Below are 18,795 nucleotides of genomic sequence, written 5' to 3'. Positions count from 1 at the left end.
AAGTACAGTAAACCCTCAAATATAGTGGGTTTCGACCAATCGCTGGCAACCCATTGTGTTCTGATTTAGTTATCACGGGATTTTATTATTATTGAGCTGAGATGAGTCATCATTTGCATCTGCGTGGACGATTATCTCCCATTACAAGCCTTTTGTTGTTTATTGTGCACCATTAATAACGGCACCCAAACGTAAAGCGATGGGCAAAATTAAGTGTGCTGAAAGGGAGAGAAGGGATATACTGTGAAAAAATCGAGTTGCTGAATAGGTTGGCAAGAGGTGAAAGTGCAGCATCTGTGGGCCGCCATTGCGGGATAGATAAACTGACTGTGCGGTATATCCGTGAAAGCAAGTAAAATATCCATGCAAGCGTTGCCTCCAGTGCTCCTCAAAGCAGAAAAGTGTCATTCCAGTCCCATGATCCTCATATTGGAAGGATGGAAAGGAGCATATTGAAAGAACTTCAAAAGAAGATTCTGCCGCCATCATGCAAAATTACTCAGGGAAACAGCATCGGCAGACCATAATTTATGCCGGAGAAGGATTTTAACGCCGACTGGACAGGATTATTCTGGAAGAGGATAACATCTGATACCTTCCTCGCCAAGCAGGAAAGATCTGCTCCGGGGTTGAAGGTAAGATGGTGAAGGATCGTCTTACCTTTCTCCTGTTTAGCAATGCTGCAAGCAACTTTGTTGTAAAGCTAATGCTGCTCTACTGATCGCTGAATCCCCCTCCCCGCTCACCTTCCCCTTCCCCACTCCCTGCTTCAACAGCATCATCATCATTTGGAGCTAAGTCTTGTGGTTTATATTTACCGCAGAGTACAGTACGTAATATTCTTACCCTCACCCACCTCGCTGTTTTTGAATAACTTTTAAAGTTAAAAGTCTTGTTGTATTTTATTTTATGCTGAACGAGTAGAGCCTACCCTATGCTCCGCTGACGGACCAATTAGTCATCCTGTTTGCCAAAAATTGCTGAGTTTCCCTCACACAATGTCCCCGGCTCAGTCTGGTTTTTATTTTTTTTCCACAATTTGACAAGCCCCTCCATTTTGGGCGAGAATAAGGAAAGGAAGACAAATTTACCTGTGCATAGAATGTTTTAACCCCTTCCCCCAACCACCCTGCCCATCCTCACATCCTGCTCCCACCCTCCTTTATCCCCTATTTGTCCTGATGTCTCTTCCTGCTCGAAATGTCTCACACACGATGACAGGCTTAGACAGGCTCCTCAGATTTTGGAGGGTGGGTAAAGAAGCGAAAGAGGACAAATTTACCCATGTGGAGAGTGCTTTAACCTTAGTGTTGCCCAAGTGAAAAAAAGAAATTGTAATACCCTCTGCCATCACCACCAGGTGGCACACGGTACACATTTACATAAAGAATTTATGCCCCCCCCCCCGACCCTCACACCCTCATGTGAGGCCGCAGCCACATAGCCTATGTTACCCCCACACAAAGTTGTATTTGTACCCCGAGTTTGGAGTTTGTAACTTAAAAGATGTGACTGTGCAGGGAACACATACTGTACAAATGAAGACAGAGAGATTTTTGCCTTTTATGTGTATATGTTTTGTTTAAGTTACATGTTTGTTTCAATTATAGCATGCCTTATATATTTATTTTACATGTTTATTAGCCCCCGTTGGACTTAGTCCGAAATGGGGGCTTATGGATTTGGCCTCGATTTTCATGTCCGTTGCGTGCATCCGTCCACAACTATATCTCGGACATGTATGGATCAATTTTATTCATATCTGGCACAAAGACAAAACATGATGGTATACATATGCACATCATTGTTTTTGACATCAGATTCAAGATGGTCGACTGGCAGCCATTTAAGTTGTAAAAAAATAAAATAAAAACGGTATCGAACACGTCCTCAACAATTTCTCGGACATGCATTTACCAATGTTGTTTAAACTTGCCACACATATAATGAATGATGGCTTACATAAGCACGCCATTTTTTTTTGAGATCAGATCCAAGATGGCCGACTGGCGGATATTTTCGTTAAAAAAAGTTGATGTTGAACACATCCTCAACCATTTCTCGGACCAGCGTTTACCTATCTTGTTCAAACTTGGCAACCAGAAAATTAATGATGGCTTACATATGCACATCATTTTTTTTTTGAGATCAGATCCAAGATGGTTGACTGGTGGCCATTTTGTTACTTAAATGTGTCCCCAACCATGTCTCAGACATGCATGGTCCAATTTTGTTCAAACTTGGCACAAGCACAGCACATGATGGCATACACATGCCTCTCACTTTATTTGGTGATCTAATCAAAGATGGCTGACTGGTAGACTGGCAGCCATTTTAGTTGTATGTAAATATGGGCTCGCCATTTAACTCCATACAGCAAAATTACTAAAACAACAGGGATGATGACATTTTATGTCTTTTTTTTACTTGTTTGCATGTATTTCAGTCAATCATTGGATGCTTTTAAAACCACTGCATCATTTGGAAACACTGGAACCACTGAACATTGAAATACACAGCAGATTATCAACACTGCATTGAGTTTGTCTTTAGTACATTATAGTAACTATTCAAATACTGTAAAACATTTTGTCACAAGTATTGTTTCCACATAGGTCATTTCCTACTTGGGATGGGAGATGACAACATTGCTGTGGTCTACCCTGTTATTAATATCATCACAAAGTCAAATGGTCAAGTACTTGCACTTACCACCCACATTGAGGCTGGCCAACAATGCGTGCTCAAGATAGGTGTTGCACTAATTGACCTTTCATCAGCATATGATATGGTATGGCGACATAGTCTTCTGCTAAAAGCAGCCGGACTTTTCCAGTGAAAAGCCACAAAGCATGTCCTTTCTTCTATGCTTAGCAATCGAAGACACAAGGTTTCACCCAGAGAGCAGAGAGCAAACAAGCTCCATAAGGACTCTGAATAATGGTCTTCTCCAAGGGTTTGTTTGAGCTCCAATCCTCTTCAACATACCGGGTGTTCCAAAAATAACTGGACAACTTTGGTTGTTAATATCTTGAGTACCACAAATGATACAACTGTACTCTTTATTTTATATGATAAAGAAATTCATAAAGTTTTCTTTATTTTCAGGTCTGGTGATTTAATGTAAAAGAAAATGGCTCAGTGAATCGAATGGTTCATCGAGATGCGATCTGACACGCAAGTTCAGCTAAAGTTCTATACAAGGTATGGAAGGAATCCACCATCGTGGACTAGTATCAGAGAGACAAGAGGTTTAAGGAGACTGGAAATTGTCAGAAACAGAAAAGTTCTGGTCGACCAAGCACAAATACAGCAGACTTTGAATAAGTGCATGATTCACTTCAACACAGTCCCATAAAATAATCCGACATGCATCCAGAGAACTGGGACTACCAACCACCACTGCACACAGGATTTTGCAGAAAAGACTGAAGCTTTATGCCGATAAAGTGCAGATTCTACAGGAACTCAAGCAAAATGACGGACCCAAATGCAAGGCGTTTGCCTTGGAAATGCTCTGTCACATAGAGGACGACGAAGACTACCTGAAAAAGGTCATGTTCACAAACGAAGCTTGTTTTCCTGTATCGGGGAAGGTCAACTGGCACCATTTGAGAATGTGGCTTTGAAAACCCCCACGTGATAATCGAACACAGATGTGATAGTCCAAAGGTCAATGTGTGGTGTGGCCTTCTCCATGACTGCTTGGTGGGATCGTTTTTCTTTGCGGAGGATACAGTGACCTCAATAATTTACATGAACATGGTGGAAGGATTCGCCTTCCCACAGGTTGAAGACCTGCAACCCGAAATAATTTTTCAAAAGGACGGCACTCCCCGTCATTGGGCCTTAGTGATTCGAGCCATCCTGAATGAAAAATTTTGAGGTCACTGGATTGGCCGAGCTCTTGGCCCGTACACATCGCCTGCTCTCCATATGTCAAGGCAACCATGCCAGCCCATATGCACGCACGCACACACACACACACACACACACACACACACACACACACACACACACACACACACACACACACACACACACACACACGTCATCTCAAAACTAAATCCTTCCGAGGTCGGAAAAATAAGTGCCAGATATATATTGTTTCGGGCCAGGGGTCGGGTGAGAGGACCACTACGGTGTGGGAGGGAGCTATCTCGGCTCCCACCAGACTCCCCAGAATTGTAGGCCATCGCACACAGATATTTCCGTGATGCGGCGGGTCGCTAATCAACCGTGGACGCCAATAACTCAACCACATAACCTAGAGTCCTCCTGTCTATGGGTTAATCGGGTTACCTAATTAATCACGTGATTTAATTGCCAGGGAACACGCCCTCGGTACGCCTTTTCCGAACTGGATCGGATCACTTTAACGGATCGGATGTAGCCGAGTGACACTGCCAAGGAGGTACCGGCTTAAAGGAATAGATCGTTGGGAATAAAGTCCCAGCAAAGCTAGAATTCGGACCATGCTGGATAAATGAAAGAAAAGACAAAAACGAGCTGGGAACATTTCTAATAATAATTTATTTACAAGCAAGTGAGGAAAGTTATGTGGTACAGTGAATAGTTTTATTGGTGTGGGTAATGCAGGGATAGAAAGAAGCCTGAGGTGCGACAATGTACAAGCAACTTACGAAAGCAGACTTAACCTAAAATAATAATAATAATCTTCTGCAATCTTAACTTACAAGGACAGACACACACACACACACACACACACACACACACACACACACACACACACACACACACACACACACACACACACACACACACACACACACACACCTCGATGAAGAGGAGTTAATGAAGAGAAGGAGGAGGAGAGGAGATGAGGCTAACAGTCTCTGAATACCTTGCAGGATTTCCTGATTGCACCACCAATACGTTTTGGGGGGATACTCTGCTGGGCGATATCTCCCTGACAGCTGGCACACCGTTTCTTGCTTCATGGCACTTTGTGCAGCTCGCGTCGTCCAGAGAATGAGATGCGACCGACCGTCGGGCGTGAAGGGAGAGACTTGTGTGGAGAAGGCAGAGTCAACGACGTGTGGGCAGAGGAGGGCAGAGGAGTGGAGGCAGAGTCGCAGGCGATGACAACAGAAGGCGGAGGAGAGAGAGAAAAGAGAGAGAGAGAGAGAGAAAAGAAAGAGAGAGAGAGAGAGAAAAGAGAGAGAGAGAGAGAGAGAGAGAGAGAGAGAGAGAGAGAGAGAGAGAGAGAGAGAGAGAGAGAGAGAGAGAGAGAGAGAGAGAGAAAGAAAAGAGAGAGAGACAGAGACAGAGACAGAGACAGAGACAGAGACAGAGACAGAGACAGAGACAGAGACAGAGACAGAGACAGAGACAGAGACAGAGACAGAGACAGAGACAGAGACAGAGACAGAGACAGAGACAGAGACAGAGACAGAGACAGAGACAGAGACAGAGACAGAGAGAGAGAGAGAGAGAGAGAGAGAGAGAGAGAGAGAGAGAGAGAGAGAGAGAGAGAGAGAGAGAGAGAGAGAGAGAGAGAGAGAGAGAGAGAGAGAGAGAACGGCTTTGCCATCCACCTTTTAAAAATCCCGCGGTGCGGGGCGGTGGGCCACCTCGAAGCGATGTGTTGTTACCCGAATTGGGTGCCCCGATTGGCCCCGGCCCCCGCGTGGCCCGGCCGTGATGGCCGGAAGCGGCTCCACTCCACTTCCGGCAAGATGGCCCCAAGCTGTGAAATAGTCTCGCTCCGACCTCACGACATAATCTGCATTTCCCCACACCAAACTCTGCGACATGAATTGTCTTGCACGAACTCCCGGACCATGCCCTGATGACCGGCCGAGGGTCGTGTTGGCCCCGCATGCCCGCCCAGCGCTTGTCAATGTGGCTGCTCCATGATGCACGACACGGCCCGAGCTGTACAGCATGCCCCTGTCTGATTGCGGCTTCGCTGGCCGGAGAGGCGAGAAGGTAAGATGTTATGGCAAACCCAAGCACAGACAGTAAGACGTGTCCATCTGTGCCTATTATGGACGATAATAAAGTGTCGCAAGCATCACACGGGTCTGCCTTCGAGCATGTTCCGCACGGTGCACGCGGATCTGACATTAAGCACGTGGTCAGCACTCACATTTGCCCGATATAATGAAATCCAAAAATGAGTTGAAAAGAACGAGCCGCCAGTGTCTTGCACACTTGTGTTCCGTACAGTGCGCACAGGTCCGCCATTAAGCATGTGGCCAGCGCTCGCGTTCGCCCGATTCTGTTATCCTGTGCGTAGGGCCAACTCCGATCTGTGTCAGGCATTGAAGGGAACAATCTGATATAATAATGAGATGGAGGTTTGGAATGAAAAAGGATGGAGATAGAAGTGTGAGATGGAAAATGGAGAGAAAAGAGGATGCCGATATAAATAGTCCAGAAATGGGTTGAAAAGTACGCGCCACCCGTATCATGCACAACATGGCGTGGTTGTCGTTTTTCTATTATCGGCCTCTGACGATGGAGCTATTGGCACCAAGCTATGAGCCACGCTCTTGCCGATATTGGATCATTTGCTTCTGTGTTGTGAAAAACCACATCCGTGCAGCTTCTTTATGAGATATTCGTTCGTATGCCTTTTCAATGCAACCAGCAATCTCATCCCAGATCATTGGAAACGCCAGATGACCATCTAGAGGTTGCAGCAGAGGTTCGTTCGAGGATATTACCGTTTCCTCACAGCTGCGCTGTCGATGCTCGTGGTGTTAGTGCGGATTTCTATTCCCCTCCCCCAGCCGTGGCACGTGCTGCACATGTTGGCTTCCGGGAGGACGCAAATTCTGATTTTCCTCAGGAATAAGCAGAAAAGAAGAGTAGAAATTAAGTCAGTGGTGTAAGCAAACCTAGTTATGAGATCCCCGCAACGAACGTCCCATTTGACCCACGAGACAAAAGGGAAGGGGCTATATAATGTATATTAATGGAATAACTGTCTTGGGACCACTATATGTTGGATGCCATTGCCTTGGAGGCATGCGGTTCCTATAACCGCAACATATATATATATATATATATATATATATATATATATATATTTTATTTTTTTTTTTAAATACAGTATATACATATACACATTCAAAATATTTATATATATATATATATACAATTTATATATACATATATTATATATAATATCGAGACAATATATAAATATACATATATATATATATATATATATATATATATATATATATATATATATATTGTTGTGGACCTGGGGTAAGGGCAAGAAGACCACTGGGGGGGGGGCTGGTGGGGGAACCTACCTTGGGTTCCCACAAGACTCTCTGGAATCGCAGGCCGTCGCACACGGATAGCTCCGTGACACGGCGGGTCGCTAATTTACCGTGAATGCCAATAACTCAACCACGTGACTTATGGTCCTCCGTCTCTTGGAAACCGGTTACCTAATGGTCACGTGTTCCAATTACTGGGGCACATGTCCAAGGTATGCCTTACTTAAACTGGATCACCTTGCCGGATCAGATGTTGCCGAGCGTAACTGCCAAAGATGTATCGGCTAGAAAACAGATCGTTGGGGGATAACGTCCCGGCTCGGCGAAGATACGGAACATGCTGGACCAATGAAGGAAAAGACGAAAATGAGCTGTGAACATTTCAACACAAAGCATTTCTTTACAATCATGCAAGGAAAGGTATGTGGCACAGTGAATGGGGTTTATTATTATGTATAGCAGGGATAGCAAGGAATTTGTGGGGTGCGACAAAAGGCAAGCAATTTACAAAAGCAGACACAGAGCAGACTTTTCCCATTATATCTTCTACAATCTTCACTTATGCTACAACAGGTGTCATCACATACAAACACACACAAACCCAATGAAGATTAGATAGCCAGAAGGAAGGAGAGCAGATGAGGACTAACAGCCTCGCAATCCATGGCACGGTTGGCCGACGGTGCAGCCCAGTATGCTTTGGGGGACGCTCCGCTTGAGCGATCCCACCTTAAGAGTCAGTACGTTATCTCTTGCTGAATCACTTTGCCGGAGCTTCTGGAAAGGTGTGCTCCACACTGGTCCAGAAGAACGTCTTTTGTACACCAACCCCAAGAGTATATGCAGCGACAGCAGACGAGGTGCAACGAAGAGAGGGCGAGGCAAACAGGCGGACGAAGAAGTGGGCAAGGGAGGCAGGCGAGAAGTGGGTGAGGCGGGCAGGCGGAGAAGAGCAGAGAGAGAGCGGACGGCTTCGCGATCCGCCTTTTATAAGCCCTGGGTGAAGAGTGGGGTGACGTCCTAAAGCGACGCGCCGTCACCCGAATCGCGCTCCCCTATTTTGTCCCGGCCCCGCCAGCAGTCTCATTCACAAATCCGGCGTGACACGGCCGGTTTATGTATGTGTGTCAATATATATATATATATATATATATATATATATATATATATATATATATATATATATATATATATCAGTGGTTTTCAAACTTTTTTTTAGTGGCGACCCAATTTCAGAACCTTTCTACATCGCGCGACCCAAAAGATTCAAAATCCAATTCATAATATATAAGATAAGATTTCATATGACACAAGAACATTTACTGTTTACTTTATTCACCATCGTCATGTTTTCATAGACGAGTAAACAGAGAATAGCCGACAGTATCCAAATAGTACAGTTGAATGTTTAAGAAGTTTAGTCCGAATGACATTTAGATATATCAGTGAGAAGGATGAGCCTGTTTTTCAGAAACCAACTTCTCTATTTGTGGAGAAGTAGATGACAATGCCAGGATCATATCATGCTCCATTTCTAGATGATTTCTCTACTTTTTTAAATCACCACCATGGTGGAGAACGACTGCTCACAAAAGTATCGTGAAGGATATGGCATGAGAACCTTAATGGCGTGCCGTGACAGGGTCGGGTACGATGGCAGCATTTTGCACCAGAATGTCGACAACAAATTCGTCCACGCAAGAGCTTGCACTCCTAAATCCTGCTGGAGCTGTACAAGCTCTTCCTGCGCTGTATCATCTTCATCAACAATCGAGTCCAGTGGAGCCGTGAAAGGGTCCCGAACCACAGAAAAGGACTGCACATCTAGCTCAGGGAAATAGTGCTTGAACTGTTCAATGAGCGACCGAAGGTGACATGCTATCTCCCCAGAAAGACTGTCGAGCTCAGTATTATCGTACTGGCAGGTCGTTAGATGTTCCACCAGACGGGGGAAAAGGCTGAAGCGCTTAACAGCTGCGATGTCTGCCAGTAATTTTAGAGTCACCAGAAATCCGCTCATTTTGTTGTGAAAAATCACGAAGTTGGCGTCTTTGCCTTGGAGGGAGCAGTTGAGGACATTGAGACGTTCAAAGATGTCAACGAGATAGCACAGTTCTGACAGCTAAGAGTCCGACTCAAGCAACGCTACCCATGCCGTTTTCCCTTGTGTGCGTAGGAACTCCTTCAGTTCATCTTTGAGCTCGTAAACACGCAGAAGAAGGTTTCTTCGAGATAACCATCTGACTTAAGTGTAGAATAGTAAATTCTTATGGTCGGCATCCATCTCTTGGCAGAATAGCCTGAATAACCTAGTTTTGAGGGCGCTCGATTTGATGCGATTCACCATTTTTACGACTTCTGAGAGCACGCTCTGCAAGGTTTCTGGCAAAGTACGAGAGGCGAGCGCTTCTCGGTGAATCATGCAGTGTACCATGGAGGTCTGAGGAGCCACCTCAAGCAATTTAGCCTTGAATCCAGAATGCACTCCTAACATTGCTGGCGCGCCGTCTGTTGTATAACCGAGCAACTTTCCGAAGTCCAGATCATGGTCACGATAAAACTGCTATACTTTCCAAAAAATGTCCTTGCCTTTGGTGGTGGCCTCCAATGGTTTGATGAGCAGAGGCTCATCGATAAAGTTATCAGCCTTGATGAAGTGGACCCAGACGATAAGTTGCATGTACGATGCGATATCAGTGGACTCCTTCAACTGTATGGCATGCCACGGCGATTCCTTGATCTTCTGTACAACCTGAGCCGTTACGTCCAGACTCATATCTTCAATTCTGCGTTGGATGGTGTTGTCAGAGAGGGGTATAACTGCCAGTTTCTTCACCGCTTCCTCCCCAACCATCAGAAATACCATGTCCTTTGCACATGTCAGCACGAGTTCTTCCACAATGGAGTGAGGCTTTTTAGTCTTGGGAACATGGAGCGACACTCGATATGAGGCCTCTAATGCCCGAGAATTGGTCTGATGGCATGTACCCTCTCTGTCAAGACACGTATTCTTGAGTGAAAGAAGTTTCCTCTCAAAGAACGCTCTCTCCTTATCCTGATAAGGTGCATGTTTTGTCGTCAAATGCCTCTGCAACTTATTTTGTTTCATAGACTCCGTAGAAAGCACTTCGAAACAAATCACACACTGAGGCCTCTGTGCCCCACTTTTATCCACCACGTAGTAAAATCCAAGGTCCAGAAATTTATCCTTGTAAGAACGTTCTCGAGATTTGCTGGTGGCCGGTGTGGCCATCACAAATAAGGTCTCGGGTCGTACGTGGAGACATGAATAGACGTTAATGATATAGTCAGAGTCTGAGTCTGAGAGGCCGTGGATCAAACCAGTAATTCCCCGCCAAAATGAACCGCCCTTCAGCGAGCCCGCACATCAGCTGGATCCCATTCCAAGCGTTATGTTGCGCCGGTTCCCATACTTTGAACGAACCGTTTATATTACATCCCGTAAAAGCGAACACCGATTGAAAATAGACAATTTTTTTTTCGCTGCAAGCAGACGCCCACAAAATTTGCTCGGCGACCCCACTTGGGGTCACGCCCCCGGGTTTGAAAAACCCAGATCGATATCAAATATATACTAGCGATGCACATGCACGGGATAGCAGTACAACATAGCTGGTAGCAGACGACAGACCGTACACGGGGAATGACAAAAATACGCATTGTGCAAAATGCAAGTGGTACTATGGAACGCCCAGACTTCCCAAACATTGTCGGCATGTCCGCTAAGTGCCACAGCAATTTCATAGGGATCGTGTGACGGCGACCCGAGTTTTTAGTGTGCAAGCTTGGTCTTATAATAGAGATATATATATATATACAGATGCAATATATATATATATATATATATATATATATATATATATATATATATATATATATATATATATATATATATATATATATATATATATATATATATATATATATATATATATATATATATATATATATATATATATATATATATATATATATATACAGATGCAATATATATATATATATATATATATATATACAGATGCAATATATATATATATATATATATATATATACAGATGCAATATATATATGTTTTTATATATATATATATATATATATATATATATATATATATATATATATATATATATATATATATATATATATATACAGTAGACTAGGCGTAAGTCGTCATCATCGGGACCGAGAAAAAAGTGACGACTTAGAAATGTGACGACTTACGCATATGCGAACATTCATGATGACTGTGGGGTGAAGGATGAAGTCGCGCGTGGCCTGGACACATATGTGTGAGAGCCGGCTATTGTACCAAAAGGAAAACACAATCCTCGGGGCATAGGTGGGGGTTCATTGGTGAGTTGGAAAGTGATCAAGCAAAGATGGAATTCATGAATCAGTTTATCAAAAGTAAAGATAATGAACAAGTGAGTGCGGTAATGTACAAAACAAGCCAATATAAAACCATGATCGGACTTCAACACTAAGCTCGATCGATCCTTTACTCCTTCGCGAAGTAATCCGTAATGTTTGACTGCCTCAAACTCTTGGCCATCTGGTGCATGAGAAAGGACTCAAACCGGTCATTGTATTCCATGATGTTGTCTGGGCAATCCTCCACCAAAAGCCAGTATCGGCGCATCACATCCAGACAGTATCGGCGAATCCACGCTGCCTGATTCGCCACACCTCTTGACCTTGCCGATTCCCCACCTCACTTTGAAGCTGTCTATCCAGTGCATCGGCAAGGTCTCGGCATCATCATGCCCGAGGTCCGCAGCGAATTTACGTGCCTTCAGCAGCAACATTTCACCGTCCAACCGAATATTTGGCTGAGCCGACATTTGCCGAAACCAGATGATGAGCGCGTCATCGACATCTTCAAAGGACACACATTTCACGCGTTTCACACTTACCACCGGCTTCGTGATCTTCTCCTCTTGTCCAAATATCTTGCCCTTATTCTTCAAGATATCGTTCAATGTCTGCCGTTTGATGTCGAACTTCTCAGCTATGGCTGTTTTCTTCATCAGTGGGTTTGCCTCACAAAACTGGATAATGTCATATTTTTCTTGGTAGGTTTTAGTTGTAAGCTTACGCTTAGTCGCCATTGTCCTGCCTGCAGTGCGATCAACGTGTGTACGCAGTTATAAATAGCCTATCACTGACGGTGTAAACCAATGAGCGAGCATCACGATTCCATGAAATCGGGCTTCTCACGAGGCAGCAGTTCCGTGTGACGAGTTAGGAGTGGTAATTTACTTGAGATTCCATTACGCGGGAACGGACAACATCTGACGACTTAGACGAAGTGACGACTTAGAGATGACGACTTACAGAGGGATGACCCTTTATTCAAAGGGATTTAACACGAGATAAATTCGGGACTTTTTGACGCTGCCGACTTAGGCGAAGTGACGAGTTACACGCTGCCGACTTATGCCTAGTCTACTGTATATATATATATATATATATATATATATATATATATATATATATATATAAAAAATTATATGTACAAAATAAATATCCAAATATATATATATATATATATATATATATATATATATATATATATATATATATATATATATATATATATATATATATATAAATATATATATATATATATACATATCTGCTTGGGGTATTTAATGGTTGTGTAATTATCACTGTCTTGATTAGATTGAGAATGTCGGGATGTGGAAATGGCACATGTAAGATTGTCTTAATCTGCTCCATGTATATAAACAATATTAATGGGTTAAACACAAGTTGAGCAATCTCACTGTCATACTAAAAGTGTTGTAGAACACAGGAGGGATTAATGGCAACGGCGCAAAATATATTTGCCACAACTCCTCCCAATATCCGGAACCCCCAGGTGTTTCTCATGTTGAAAAGTATACAATTCCTCGATTTTACCTTCATTCACTCTTTCAATAACTGTGACACATACAATATTCTACCAGTACATGCCTCACCGTTTTACTGTAAACTTTTTTGCAGAGCGACATCAATTGTTTTGGATCAAGGTGGGAATTGGCATCGCAGTGTTTGTACTCTTCGCCTTGATCATTGCCATGCTTCTGTTTTGGAACATGCAGAGGAAGAAAGGTATGAACCTTGCAATGCAAATCATTTTTCTTTCACACATGGCATTCACTTTAGGGTTTAGTCATTTAGTGGATCTTCGGAAGAAAAGAAAAACATATATATATATATATATATATATATATATATATATATATATATATATATATATATATATATATATATATATATATATATATATTCTCGGGTTGCGTCAGGAAGGGCATCCGGCGTAAAACATCTGCCAAATCACTATGCGGATCATACGGATGATCCGCTGTGGCGACCCCTAACGGGAGCAGCCGAAAGAAGAAGAAGAAGATAGTTATTCTCGTCATTGCAAATTGATATTTACACAATATAACATTGCACATCAAACGAGACGTTCAAAATGCTCTCAGAACGAGATACAATTATCCAAGGAATGCAAAAATGTGTGTGTGTGTGTGTGTGTGTGTGTGTGTGTGTGTGTGTGTGTGTGTGTGTGTGTGTGTGTGTGTGTGTGTATGTATGTATGTATGTATGTATGTATATATATATATATATATATATATATATATATATATATATATATATATATTCAGGATGTAAGTGTATAAATCGAGAGTCAAGAGATATCTTTTCCACCAGCTCTATATACCTCTGTTGAGAAGTTGAGAAATTAAAGAAAACCCATGGCTTTTCATTGATAATTGCGAGTAAGTTGGTACAGTCTAACGACTTAAAACGCATAGCAGTAAATATATCAATTTTTGGTCTTATAAAGGTAAGTCTACCGTTCAAAATATCGTGGACTGTTACCTCTTTATTTCTACCGACATTTCAGTCATTAAACTAGAATGGCACTCAGTTGAGAGCATACCTCCGTCATGTTGAACAGATTACGTTTTGTATCCCACTGATGGGCTGGATCTGAACCAAAATCCAATCGGCATGTTCGTGTCACCGACCCATCACATCCACCAAGTTTTGTCATAATCCATCAACAACTTTTTAAAAAATCATGCCATGTATCATTTTTGGTCTGATATCTCAATGGTGAAGAATCACTTTAAAAGTTTTAAATTTTAGTATCTGGATCTGGATCTTCACCAAAATCAAAACACTTCATCCTTGTCACACACCCAACCTATCCACCAATTATCCAAATTCGTCGATCACTTTTTGAGATATCCTGCTCACAAACAAACAGACAGGGGTGAAGCATAATATCCATCCACTTTCGTTGGCGGAGGTAATAAATAAATGATGTGGTGATGAAAATAGTTACTAAATTCCTTCTCACATACATATTTAAATCTGATGGTTTTACTCCCATGGAAATATTTGAATCAGCAAATGTTTCACTCTCATGAAGAAGTCGAGACACCAACACTTTCACTCTTCTGAAAATGATCGCATCAATGATGCCAATGCAACAATGTATCTTGTATGAGATTACCCTTGAGACCTTCATCCTCCTGCATAGGTACTGACACAGTGCCGATGCAGGACGATGAAAGACCGAATCTTCAGATCCTTGATGCTTCCATTCTTGCTCTACGGATGTGATACTCGGACTCTGGCAAAGGATCTGAGATGAAGACTTAACTCCTTCGGAACCAAGACTCTTCGGAGAATCCTTGGCTATCAATGGTCAGACTTTGTATCCAACGAGTGGTTGCTGAGAGAGACTCAAATGAGATTTGTGACCTGTATAGTCCAGGAGCATCAGCTGTGGCTGTATGGACATCTGGCTCCATTTCCTGACGCTGATCCTGCTCACCAGATTCTCTCAGCGAGGGAGCCTCATGAGTGGAGAATGCCAATGGGATGACCGCGAGCCTCGTGGTTGCAGCAGGTTGATTGGCATCTTAAGGAGAGGGATGGTCCGGGTATCTGTGTGTGGGATGTGCAGACAGAGGCCCCTGGAGTACTGACAGAAGGTGGACGCAGCAACGCGCTGCTCCAGTGCATGCTTCCATACCTAACCTAATGTAACCCTTGATAGCATGGTTGTTTGTCTAGACGTAATTGCAAATGGAGCATGAGCATGTCTTTGTCTGCACGTGTTGTATCAGGTATATCTCGGTAGAGACCCCCTCGAAACCTGGAGTCCGTAGTTCCCTAGTTAAGAACGGGATAAAGATTGTTAATAAAAGCATTGTCGTGAATGTTTTGCTTGTGTTGTGTTACCCGATGTTCCCAAATAAATCTGGTTGGTTCGTATGAAGTTGCCGCTATGGATTAATTTGTGTCGCGTCGAGGAACGATCCGTTCGATTGGCATATAAACCAAAAATGGTGACACAGACTGGCAGAAAACGCTCGGCATCTGACAAACCAGTCTGTAACCGGGGTTCAATTTCCCCAACTGGTAAGGTACAAGGATTACGTTGGTATCGCAATTGAAGACTCGTGACCCGAGGCCTGTGCCAAGCCGGCCGGCGTTATAAACCCCGGAGACTGTGGTGGTGAAGGTGACACCAAGGATCGGGTGAGAATCCCGCCACCCCGGATCCGCAACAATATATATATATATATATATATATATATATATATATATATATATATATATATATATATATATATATATATATATATATGGATTTTAATTCAGTGCTTTTGTGTTTGCAGCATGTGGATATAACATATTTGATGGATAAAAGCCTTTTTCTTCTCTGTTTTTGGTTTATTTCCCTGTGTATCTTAATTTTAGTTGCCTAAAAACCCTTTTTTTTTTGGCCAGGTGCAAGCCAGGATGAAATATATGCAAATGAAAATTTGTATGCTGGAAATATCCCTGTACGTATTTTTCTTTTCTTTAATATTCTATCTAATGGGAAAAATAGTAAATTAAAAAAAGAATAAATAAAAAACCTGCTTGTTTGGATTTTCAGGAGAAAGAAGAAAAAGAAGAAGAAGAAGAAGTGCAATACACCACAGTGCACATCAAGAGTAGAACAGCATCTGCAGTGGCAGTCGATCCAGAAGAGCCAACTGAGTATGCTACACTGAAAAGGCATTAGAGTTTGGTTAAGCAGTCTTAGAGTTTGTGCAGCTGTATTAGGTTTAGCATTGGAGTTTGTGTACAATGCAGTATTATGAAATAAGCTTGATATATTTCTTTAATTGAACTTATTGTTTGATAATTTCTCGAACTTGCAAGTTTCCCGTAGGTGATTCTAGGTAGGGAAGGAGGTGGAAAAAAGGAAATGGCGTCTTCTGTCATCGAGCCGGCAAGCGGTGCACAACAATTCACATTTATTGCTCCATGTGATGTAAATGAAATTCTCTAATGGTGGTGAAGTGCTCCAATTGAAACTGATTGTTCGATATATGTAGTTGTTGATGCAAACTGTAGGGTCCATAATAAAAATTTGTGTTGGTGTCAAAGCCAGTGATGAATTGCAAATTAATAGTAGGATTCAGGCACGGATAAGGGGGTGGGGAGGGGAGGGGGTGCACATCCGGTACATGCCCCCACATAAACACCTCCCCTCCTGTCAAAAGTGATACTATTGAGCCCCTGTTGGACTTAGTCCGAAACGGGGGCTGATGGATTTGGTCTCAATTTTTGTGTCTGTGCGTGCGTGCGTCAAAAACCATATCTTGGACATGTGTGGACCAATTTTACTTGTACTTGGCCCAACGACAACACATGATGTTATGCATATGCATGTCATTTTTTTTGTCATAAGATCCAAGATGGCCGACTGGCAACCATCTTAGTTGTTAAAAAAAAACAAAAAACTGGTGTCGAATACGTCTTAACCACTTCCAGGATTTGCATTTACCGAGATTGTTTAAACTTGGCACACAGATAATGAATAATGGCTTACATATGCACTTCATTTTTTTTTCTGCATCAGATCCAAGATGGCCAACTGGCTGCCATTTTATTTGGAAAAAAAACCCAATGTTGAACATGTTCTCAACCATTTCTCGGACATGCATTTACTAATGTTGTTTAAATTTGGCAAACAGATAACGAATGATGGCTTACATATTCACGTAATTGTTTTTCGATATCAGATCAAAGATGGCTATTTGGCAGCCCTTTTGTTACTACGTGTCCCCAACCATTTCTCCGACATGCATGGACCAATTTTATTCAAACTTAACACAAGCACAGTACACAATGTATACACTCGCATCTAACTTTATTTTGTGATATGATCAAAGATGGCCGACTGGTAGACTGGTGGCCATTTTAGTTGTACAAAAAAACCCCGATGTTGAACATGGCTCAAACATTTCTCGGACATGCATTTTTCGATGTTGTTCAAACTTAGCAACCAGATAATGAATGATGGCTCACACATGCGCATCTTTTTTTTCGAAATCAGATCCAAGATGGCCGATTGGTGGCCATTTTGTTACTTTAATGTGTCCCCAACCATTTCTCAGACATGCATGACTCGATTTTGTTCAAACTTGGCACATGCACAGTAAGTGATGGCATAAACCTCACTATATTTTGTGAATTGTTCAAAAATGACCGACTGGTAGACTGGCGGCCATTTTAGTTGTACATTGTATGGGCTAGCTCTTTAACTCCATACAGCAAAATTACTAAAACAATAGGGGCTATGAGATGTTATTTTCATTGAAATGCATATAACTGAATATGTGGTCCCAGAATGTGGGATCACCTGATATTCCTCAGACCACAGCTGATGATGACCACAGCGTTTAACATGGAACTGATTTGTCATACATTTTGTTCCCATGGTGGATACTTCACGATTTACCAAAATCATCTGTCATTACCAAAATCATTACATAACGAATTACCAAAATCATCTGTCATCGGTGATACTTCTTTTTCCTAACCATTCATGAACCAAGAAGTGGAATAGTATTCCAGATATCAGATAATCCAGATTCCCTATCATTCTGTTTGACTTTGGCACTCAGTCTGTGTTTCCAAGACTCAAGAACATGCTTTTTGACCATGGGAAATTCTCCAGGTATGCAATAGGCATCAAATGTGTTGGAGAATAAAGCTTTGTTGTCAGTGATTCAGAGAGTTGAGGTGATGAAGGCAGATGTTCAGCTGAAGACAAAACCATAACTCTGAAGGTCACTTCCATGTCAAATTTTGATCAATATGTCAGACATTGATTTGTTTTGATCATCATGTCATTTGTTTCATAATATGCAATGTCTGTTTTTCATTTAATTGGATTTTTATGATGAGACAATAATTAAAATAAATGTTGAGTTTTGAACAAAAGTTTTTTCATTCGAGTACTTCTTTTCAAATGTGTGAGAGCGTTCTTTGTCCATATTTAGAATAGTCTTTAGAATTTATGACGTAAAGAAACACCCACAAAATATGTTCCCCTCGCTCTGCTCAGTGAAATGACATTTTTCAGTGCAAGGTAAATTTTGCGCCTCCTCTCCCAACCTAAAATAATGGATCCATGCCTGGGATTAGATAT

At 42.2% G+C, this 18,795-nt stretch overlaps 1 protein-coding gene across 1 annotated transcript in view; it reads left to right on the top strand.

The window, feature by feature from the left end:
- Positions 1 to 18,587, top strand: part of LOC147025066 (T-cell surface glycoprotein CD4-like) — a 65,329-nt gene extending 46,742 nt beyond the window's left edge. Inside the window, exons 6-8 of the mRNA XM_085885627.1 lie at positions 13,287 to 13,394; positions 16,098 to 16,153; positions 16,249 to 18,587. Coding sequence (XP_085741753.1) covers positions 13,287 to 13,394; positions 16,098 to 16,153; positions 16,249 to 16,377 — 293 coding nt within the window. The 3' untranslated portion in view covers positions 16,378 to 18,587. The remainder of the gene's footprint in view (positions 1 to 13,286; positions 13,395 to 16,097; positions 16,154 to 16,248) is intronic.
- The last annotated feature ends 208 nt before the right edge of the window (positions 18,588 to 18,795 follow it).

This window comes from Eptatretus burgeri, chromosome 6 (genome assembly GCF_056783735.1).
Source record: "Eptatretus burgeri isolate ZD-2024b chromosome 6, Ebu_testis_v1, whole genome shotgun sequence".
In the NCBI taxonomy this organism is placed as follows: domain Eukaryota; kingdom Metazoa; phylum Chordata; class Myxini; order Myxiniformes; family Myxinidae; genus Eptatretus; species Eptatretus burgeri.
The sequence above is the reverse complement of the archived record's forward strand: the minus strand, read 5'-3'. Positions and strand labels throughout refer to the sequence as shown.